Here is a 10460-nt window from a genome sequence, read left to right on the forward strand (position 1 = left end):
AGTAGGTGAAATGATGGTTGTCCATTGATCCATAAAATGTTCTTTGAAATCAGGAGAGGTACGCTTTTTTATTTGATCAACCAGCATGAGATCTTTTAGCTGTTCAAAAGTTTTAATGTTTAATCCATTAAGCCATCCTTCTAAATAATTCTTTAATTCATAGTAGAAATCATACCAAGTACTTTCAGTATATTTTTGGTGTTTATTAAATAGTTGTCGAAATTTTTCCGCACTTAATTTAAATCGTTGTAACAGTAAAGTTTTTACATATTCATACTTTTTCGCGTCCTCCTCTGGTTCTCTAGCAATAAGCTGAACAATGTCGGGAGGCAGCAATGAAATAAGTTGAGTCACTTGATTTTCAGCAGGTATATTCATTATTTTAGCTTGACGCTCAAATAACACCAGAAATAAACTTATTTCATCTTCTTTAGGGTTCAAACGTGGCATGACATCATGAATTCTGATTTTTAAAGGCTGCTCAGGTAACTGCGTAGTTTCTACCGGCTGCACTATTGCAGCCATTGCTTCCTACTGAAGTTTCTGTAGCTCAAAGGCTCTTATTCGCTCTTCTCTTTCATGCTCTTCTTTTCTTTCTCTTTCTTCTCTTTCGCGTTCCCTTTCTCTTTCTCGTTCCTTTTCTCTTTCTTTTCTTTCGCGTTCCTTTTCTCTTTCTTCCCTTTCGCGTTCTTCTCTTCTTTCTCTTTCTATCTCTTCTCTTTCGCGTTCTTTTTCTCTTTCTTCTCTTTCACGTCCCTTTTCTCTTTCTCTTTCTTCTCTTTCACATTCTTCTTTTCGTTCTCTTTCTTCTCTAATTGCAGCCAATAGTTCTCGAGTAAACTCCTCATCATAATCGGGATTTTCAGTAATAAGTTTGTGCAATTGAGCAATCTTAAATTCAGGTTTCACTGTTAATCCTAACTCTTCTGCTAATACTTTTAAATCCTGTTTTTTACTCCTGGCTAAGAATGACATGTTGACACAAGTTACCTTTAATAGGCTTCCTTTTGAAATACAATCTAAAAGCTCGTACTTGTATTAAAAATATATAATTTTTGGAGAGACTTAATTTCTCAAATACGAAATTCACACCAACCAATTGGAGAGATTTATTTAAACAACTTTGCCAGGTTGGCACAAAATAATTTAATACTACGTCGGGTTGACGTTTTAACTCAATATTCACAAGCCTCGTTAGCTATAACTATATAAACACCTTTGCCAGTTAGGCAATACAATGGAATTTTACCAACGTCAGTTTGACGATTTTACTATCTATCTCCACGCCTCGTTGGCGATAACAAAAATAATTTTTGCCAGTTTGGCAATACAACTTTTAGAATATAGAATCTGTAATACGTCGGGATGACGTTACTATCTACCACACGCCTGGATGGCGAGAACTAAGAAAACATCTTTGCCAATTCAGCAGTATAATCAAATCACACTACGTCAGTTTGACGTTCTTACTTATTTTCACGCGCCTGCTTGGCAACAAATTCAAAAACTCAGCTAGCAGTTCTTTTTTTTTTATAAATGCCGGGATGGCTTACACATATCATTTATCAACATAAAAATTCAATACAAATAAAAGTAAAGCATAAATAATAATTCGAAACTACTTCTTTACCACTAATATCAATTATAAATTTAAGCTGAATATTTTTAGTGTCAATTATTTTAAACAAAATCTTACACGATAAACTATAATTCTGAAACAAAGTATTAAAATTCAATAAAAGCTTTTTTAAGAAAACCAAAAGTTAATCTTATCTTCAGAGATCAGCAATATCCTATTTTTGACAGTTTTTGCTCGGACGCAAGTTACAGAAGCACAGAAGATAACCTTTGAACGATCCGCTTCAAATCTGGCTTTAAAACGGCAGACTTCTTACATTCATTTCTCCTTGAAATAAACAAACTTGGTAATTGGTATTAGCAAACTTGTTCTAAAAAATTCAGTAAATTTCTGGGATTAGGAGACCAGCACCATCGAAATTGATAATTGCACTCCTAATTTCCAGTATCTCGGTGGAACCTCCAATTTATTAAGACTGTAATGTATTTTGCAGTAATTTACAAAACAAACAATCTTCTTAGTAGAACATAAATTTTATTTCTAGTTCTCGGTGATAGACAAATTTTATACAATTCTTAAGTGGCAAAATTTTAATACTACTCCTAGCTGTAAAATCTTTAGAATACTAAATCTTTTTAAAACAATATCTCTCGTTGCTGAGTAACGGTTTGATACAAATATGGCGTTGCCACTTCAACAATAATTATATTTATTTATTAAATAACAAGATATTACAATACCTTTCCTTCGCACCTATGCTTGATTTTTCGCCCATCGGTGCAGAAAGACTTAGCGGGTGCAAAACAAAACATCTGCTTACTTTGTCTGTCTGTCTGGGTTACCAGAGAAAGCGCTGCGATCACCGAGGCAAGTGGATGCACGTTCGAAGCGCTCCGTAAAAAAGTGAAAAAAATTCCTTTTCCCTTAGTGATTATCAATTAAATTACTTTGAAATAGTGTTTTTTCTACAAAACCTATATCTTTCCAAAGAATTTCCGCTCCGATGTTGACGAGAATAAAACAGCGGACAATGTGAGGATATACTACGAAAGCCTGGAATTTTAAGATAAGTACTTTTCTTTCATCTAAAGTAAATCAAATTTCTTTACTTACGTATTATCGCAACCAGGTTGGCGCGATTTCTAAGTTTGAGTAAAAAAGTATGAATAGAAAGAAAATGTACATTTATTAATTACAGATAATTTTTAATACAGTTTTTTATATTATTTTGTTTTAAAATATAAAATAGCAATTAAACCCTTTCGGTTTCGAATTTGAATAAGTTGAAGAATTATTTTTTCGGCGGAAATCTTTTGGCTATTGCTTTTAGCACTGATTGAAAACCGTCTTCGCCATTAACAGCTTGAGCTTGTCTATAACAATTTTGTCAGCAATTCTCATCTCTTCTGCACAATTAATTGAGATTAACTCTTTACACCAACAAGAAATGAAGCGCACCGCGGTCACAAATGAAATTCGGCTATCTTCAAACCAATTTCTGGTTCTCACACCCAAATGTTGATTGCACTCTTCGACGTTACATTTCCAGAAGATTTGCTTTCCAAAATACAGTTTCATTTTATGAGAATTTTTACAAGTACGTTTGTTCGGTATAATTCCATATCCCTGCAACAATTCAACAGCATCTTTTTCACTCGCAGGCAGAACCCAAATACCCATAGTTAAAGTATTTCAGGGCATTCAATCTAACCAGTAAGAAAAATAATTTCTTTACGAAAAACTACGTATAAGACGTAGGGTTGCCGTAAGTAGGGTCGCCAAATTTGGCAATTTATGCGAATTTTGGCCTGGTTGCGTTAATACGTAAGTACCTAAATTTCTATAAATAAGTTCCTTTAAATCAATAAATTTAAATTTTTCATCAGTTTTTAGCATTAAAAAATACTTGAAATTGCTCATTGCTTGTGGCTTCCTTTGTGAATCAATTCCAAACAGACGCCAACGTTATCAGTTCACGTCTGTCACCACTTACAAAGCCCCCCTTATCTTGTTTTGAGGAATCTCGTGAGAGGAAAAATTTGGGGATTCGGGGCATCGCGCTATTTCCCTCTCGAATCTTCTGGATTCTCTCTTTTTTAGATCGCTTAAATATATTTTCGCCTTTAAATAATATTATACCTCACCTATTTTTTCTCATACTGTTCCTTGGTATCTGTTAAATGTCCATATGTAAGGGATGGTTTATTCTTCACCGCCTTAAATGAATTCTTAGAACTATGAGCTGATATAAATAACAGTGTGCCTCATTGTATTATACTAGCATTAATTAACTAGTAATAAATTATGATAGTAAAATAGCTAATCTTGTATTAAATTATGATAGTTAAATTAATAAATACTATGTTTAATTTGTGTTTTTAATACATATACTCAGTATTTTACACACACATATTTATATATATCTTTTTTTTTTTTTTTTGTGTGTATGTGTGTGTGTGCGGTTGTGGTCTTGTATTGTATATCGTTCTATGTTGCTTGTCTGCTGCTGTTTTTTGAAAAATGTATGAAAATGTTGGGAACGAAAATAGCATAAGTTACTTTAGTTAAATTAATATATACTTTGGTTTGATAACTTTTGTTGATATCTCAGGATGCAAGCATACATATTACTTTATATTCCATGCTAAATACCTTAATACGAAGCATTTTAACACCGTCAATATTTTATTTTCCCCAGTAACACATCTATTCACCATTACCAAACACACTCACTACACACACACACACACCTGTGAGACACTATTTATTGTAAATGAAGACAGATTCTTCTCGTTTTAAATACACTCATTGACACAATCGTATTTTAGGATATTTTCTACTTCTTTTCCTTTTCTTTCTATAGGCCTTTTTTTTTTTTTTTTTTGTTTCCCCTCTATTATTTTTGGGCCATTTATTTAAAATTTTATTTTGTCCCATCTTTTCTTCCTCGTCTTTTGAACTCGTACAAAATGTACGAAGTTCCTTTTCACTCTCCTCAAATACGAAATTGCCCCCCTTTCTATGTACCTTTCCTTCTCACCTATGCTTGATTTTTCGCCCAACGGTGCAAAACAGGACATCTGTCTACTTTGTCTGTCTGTCTTGGACTACCAGATCATATCATTTATCGCCGCTCTTGGCAATATTTTTTGTTTAAAATTTCTGGGTGGGCTATACTGAAGCTGTGCCAAGGAAAATTATGTACTTACATTTTTTAAAAAATATTTTACCTGTCGTATATTGATAAGTACCACAAAAAAAAGGGGACGGTCTTCTAACGATCTTCATCTGTGATTCACATCTCTCGCACTTCATTGAAGAAGCAATTAGCGAGCTTTACTCAAAAAATAAAAATAAATTTCCTCTGACGCTATTAAAAATTTATAAATAAATCTTTGATTAGGAAAGACAGGTTGTCCAAAATAAGGTCTCAAAGGGCAATTTTTTTATTCCGATACCAATAATTCTTGGTAATTACCAATAACAACATTCATCTTCGAAACGGACATGTCCATTCCATTTTAAATCTGCGGAATTCGAAGAGATGAATAATAAAATTTTAAAAGGGCGCGGTAATGCACAAATGTTCAGTAACCAATCAGGGAGCTGATTACATCACGCACAGAATTAAAACTATTTAAATAATCATTCATAATAAAATAATTTTTAAAACAAATGCAAAATTAAATTGTATATTAATATTTAACAGCCATAAATAATGTTTAAAACATTATATTAAATTTATAGATATCAATAAAACCAATTACTTTTTAAGTAAGGTGACGTCATTAATAACATCATCCACAATATTATAAACAACAAAATTTTTATTTCAAATAAAAATGCAAAATTAAATTGATTTTTAATATTTAGAAGCCATGAATAATATTTAAAACACGGAATTTATGCATAATAAAACGCATTATGTTAAAATAAAATGACAACAAAGTATCGGATACCATAAATAACTTATCAAGTAATAGTTCACAAAACGTAAAAATGAATAATAATTAATACCTAATGAAAAACATTGCTTTATTTAACACTTTTACAATTCATAAAAGTAGCAGTAACAATTGATTTCTTACTTTTCCTGAAAATTATAAAATGAATTACCTAAAACGTTCAAATTATACAGTTTAAATCATAGCATATATCATTGTATGTTAAAGAACGAAGATGCCAGCTATAAACAGAAACATTAAAATGTATTTAACTTATTTTGAATATTATTAAGTCCTTTTTTTTTCACATCTGGAAAGAAAATAACATGACATTGGAATATTTTTTAACATAGTAATCAAATTACATAAGAATAGGATATCAATACTTCCGCGTGAAAAGTAATCCCAGGAATCTCTCTCGAAAATCTATTTTGTGCATCCATGTGCAGCACAAGCTGACATGCTTCAAAAAGAAAAGTAAAAAAATGTTGCAATTCGTTGCACACGTCATAGCGATAATAGTAACATGGCTGCCAAGTATACAATTTGAGTTGAACCTTCCTTCCTTCTGTTGTAGCCACCATGGTTAGTTCATGATTCCTCAATGTTATTCTTCGTGTTTTATGTATTTAATGTGCTTCATCAAGTAATGAATGAGCAGCCGTAGCAAATTAATATGAACTTTACTTTCTGTACAAGATACACTCACGTATTGTACACGGCAAATCGTGCAATCTGTTTTTTAGGGAGTTTAAATAAGCAACTTCTTCAAAATGCACTGCCGAGCAAACTTTATCAGATCAAAACTTTATCTTATAGTGATGTAGCATATATAATTTAATTAAAGATGTATATGTACTCGGGCGGAAATCGTATGTGTGAAATAAAGAACTTAATGACATGCTCCTAGAAACCATTCATTACATGCTTATCAGCATGATGCACCACATGCATTTATAAAGGTTTTCGCACTTGATTTTGTGTCAGAAAACAAAAGCTAGTGTGAACATTCTGCAACTACTTTGGGTAAAATTTATGCTCTCAAACCCTTTTTAATCCATGCAGAATAAAAACATCATTGTGAGGTACTAATATAATATCAAGGTTGTCAGCTTATGCTTATCTAAATAAGAGAAAAATTTCGTGCCTAGGAAGTATATAACAAGACATTTGGAAAAAAGAATAATTTGAAAGGTCAGATGAATATGAACACAGAAGTAAACCCTTATGTGTGTGAAGTATGTAATCGATCGTTTAAACACAAATATTATGTAAGCCAGCATATGCTTGTTCACACTGAAGAAAGACCTCATGTTTGTGAGATATGTAAAACATCATATAAACGAAAATCTAGTTTAAGCAAGCATATGCTTCTTCATGCAGGAGAGAAAGCTAAAGCTCATGTGTGTGAGGTATGTGAAATACCATTTAGGAAAAACAGTACTTTAAACCAACATATGCTTGTTCACACAAAAGAGAAACGTTATGTATGTGAAGTATGCAAAAGATCCTTTTCACAACGGATTAAATTAAGCCAGCATTTGCTTCTTCACACAGGAGAGAAACCTCATGTGTGTGAGGTATGTAATAAGTCATTTAGGTTAAAGCATACATTAAGGGACCATGTGTATATTCATACAGGTGAGAAACCTCATGTGTGTGAAATGTGTAAAAAGTCATTTAGACAAAAGTGCTCTTTAAACCAACATATGCTTCTTCACACGGGAGAGAAACCTCATGTGTGTGAAGTATGTAATGAATCATTTAGACTAAGGCGGGATTTACTTGAACATGTGTTTATTCACGTAGGAGAAAAACCTTATGTGTGTGAGGTATGTAACAAGACTTTTAGATTACTTCGTGATTTAGATGAACATGTACTCATTCACACAGGAGAGAAACCTCACGTTTGTGCGGTATGTAACAAGTCATTTAGACTAAAGCGTGATTTAAGCAAACATGTGCTTATTCACACAGAACAAAAACCTTTCATTTGTGAGATGTGTAACAAGTCATTTAGGCGAAAAGGTCATTTAAACACACATATGCTTATTCACATAAGGAAGAAACTTGAGTTAAATATATGACAAGTCATTTGGACGTAAGATGAATTACATATATTTATTTTTTCAGAAGAGAAGCCATATGTCTTTTGAGGGAAATTTAAATTAATGAGAAACTTTATTTATCTGTGCAAGAAAAATGCTTAATTATATAAACTAATTTCATCTAAATTCTCAAATGATTATCTTTTTCCACAATAGGAAACCTTCATGTAGGCAAGAAAAATCACGATTTAAAGGAATGCCGACAAAGATATCTTATTCCAATTTAAGTACTGAATCCTCTTATGAAAATGAGTTTTAAAATATTATGTCCATAGATAATGATTAAACAGAAAAATTTTACCTCTCACAAACACTCCACAGCTAAAAATGAAAAAAATTGTGGCTGCCTTGCAGGTGTTTAAAGGTGAAACGGGGAAAGTGCAGAATCAGCCACTTCTTGGCACGTTTTTAAGAATTGCACATTTCGGTATCCATATACACATGGACTTATTTTCACTTGAAAAAATCCCAGAATTGCACAAAAATGGCATTGAACACTCCCTTGACTTTATCCATGTACACATCGACCTATTTTCACTTAAAAAGAGTTCAAAGAAAATTGACAAAAATCCAGTTCTTCTTACTCTTGTAAAAAGCGCCAAACAAATAAGGGGACGATTCTGCACTTTAGCTTGTGAAACAACATGCAGTATTATTTATGTAGATTATGATATTTTGCAGCAAAAATCTCAGCTAATTGTAATAAAAATATGTTTATAATACACTTGCTTCTGCTTGGGTAGCATATGCTCTGTTCCTACACTATGTGATTAAAAAAAAAAAGCTTTATGCGAGATCCGATCAAAATAATCATCATTTGGACAATCAGATTTTAAACTTTTTTTATACTGATATGCATATTAAGAACCAGTACTGGAGTATAATAAAATAATTGCTACCATATAAATGTATTTAGATACAGAATCAGGAAATATTATATATCAATGCAAATGTGTTTAAAAATAGGTATGTAAAAGTATTTATATTTTTATTTAAAGTATGTACATATTTCTGCGAGATGAAATATGTGCTATACATGAATATAAATGATACATTATTTGTACTCTTTTAAACTAGACATCGCAAAGCAAAATTTCTGTCCTCGTTTGTGATTTTTTTCATATCTATGGTAATAGATGCCTTTGAGAAGGTTTCCATGTCCTGAATTAACATTTTTTATTTCAATTTATTCCTTAGTGTGAATGGATGAAAAAATGAATTGGTTTATTTTCTCAAATAAAATGGCGGAAGAAAATTTGGTGATGCATGTTATAAGCAAAAATAGAGGTGAACTGTGACTCTGAAACAAAGTTTATATAATTTTTGTGGCATCTAATACTGCCATACATATCCATTCTTAATTCAAATTTTTGCTGCTCATGTCATGCTAAAAAGTTGCATTGCAAAAGAGCAGTATGATAAATACAGATACAACTATCAGTACATAACAAATATAAAATTTTTTTTTTTTTTTTTGATGAGATGTATAATATACTCAAATGCAGTGTTTATAGGTATAAATAGAAATATTTACATTAGCCTTTACTTATAGGTCATCAGGATTTTCTGTATTAAAACCTTTTTTACAATGAATTTCTGATTGTATTGAATGGATTTCCTGTCCCTATTCAATTATTGTTAATGTTATTTTATGGCACTATATGATTATTACTTAATGTTATTTTATAATACTATAGCAAAATCTGAAAATATGATGGCAAGAACTTTATGGATATCTTTGATTGAGTTTTTTTTTTTTTTTTTTTTTTTTGTAATATTCTCCAGAATAACTGAATAATTCAAAAATTACTGACTATTAAAATCATCCATTATTGGATTGTTAAGATAGCAAAAGATGCTTTTATTGTAATCTTCATTTTTCTGTACTTTATAAACAAAGGCTGTTTGATGGGAGTTTAGCAACCAGTTCTTGAAAAAGCAGATCCCATACTAAGGGGGATCTAAGACATACTAAGATACATCATCCACGTCCAGACTTTTAATGTCAGGAGCCCACTGCGCATATTTCGCTGAGCCTGTAACATCGCGCTTAGCGCGATAATTCGGCTATAATTGTTTGGTTCGGTTCTAAGATACTAAGATCCCATATTATCTTAGGGAATTACACTGTCTCGCAGAAATGATTATTCATAACTATAAATGTATATTTTAGAAAGGAATATTTATATCAAAAATTAAGTAACATATCTTGTACAAATAATGAACTGAAAAGAATGAAAAACATGCTGAATATTGCATGTGATAACTGTAATGAACCCTTAATAAGATATTTATATAAAAGTTAAAATTACTCAATTCTTTCCATAGATAGAACAATGCTAATCAGTTTTAGGGGTTGGGTATTCATCAGAATATTTTTACACTATTTTGAGAAATAATTCCCCCCCCCTTTTTTTTTTTTTTTTTTTCTTTTTTTTTTTAATACTGATAGAAAGTAGTGAACTACTGAATACAGTGAATCAACTGTTTTCTTCCTGAGAGTTCACTGGCACGGTTTGACTATATTATAATTTACTGTATTATAGATAGAATCAGTGGTGTAAGTAGAACCTTTGGCCCCCCGTGAAAACGAAAATTAAAAAAATACATCCTTTTACTTTCTCTGATTTCCAGCACTCCAAGAAAGTTAAATAAAATTCAAGTGTTTTTCCATGATAGTGATTTTTTGTGTTGTTCTGTTATTGGGACTGGGTTCAGGAATGTAATGTATGTATGCATGTTTGGATGTATGTGTATATTTTAGAAATATGCATATGGTTTTCAGACAAAAGCCCACTGGAGAAAAGCACATGCAACAAAAGCCCACTA

General features: G+C 31.6%; 1 protein-coding gene across 1 annotated transcript; it reads left to right on the plus strand.

The window, feature by feature from the left end:
* Window positions 1–5985: 5985 nt before the first annotated feature.
* Window positions 5986–8353, plus strand: LOC146999280 (uncharacterized). The gene has a single exon (XM_085821442.1). It carries the CDS (start codon window positions 6723–6725, stop codon window positions 7608–7610), a length of 888 nt encoding a protein of 295 aa, XP_085677568.1. The 5' UTR covers window positions 5986–6722; the 3' UTR covers window positions 7611–8353.
* The last annotated feature ends 2107 nt before the right edge of the window (window positions 8354–10460 follow it).

This window comes from Stegodyphus dumicola, chromosome 1 (assembly GCF_044657685.1).
Source record: "Stegodyphus dumicola isolate Sdum_Otavi_A_Nest chromosome 1, ASM4465768v1".
NCBI lineage: Eukaryota > Metazoa > Arthropoda > Arachnida > Araneae > Eresidae > Stegodyphus > Stegodyphus dumicola.

Excerpts from the sequence above, each read along its gene's own strand:
- LOC146999280 (XM_085821442.1), top strand. The coding sequence starts at position 6,723 with ATGAATATGAACACAGAAGTAAACCCTTATGTGTGTGAAGTATGTAAT.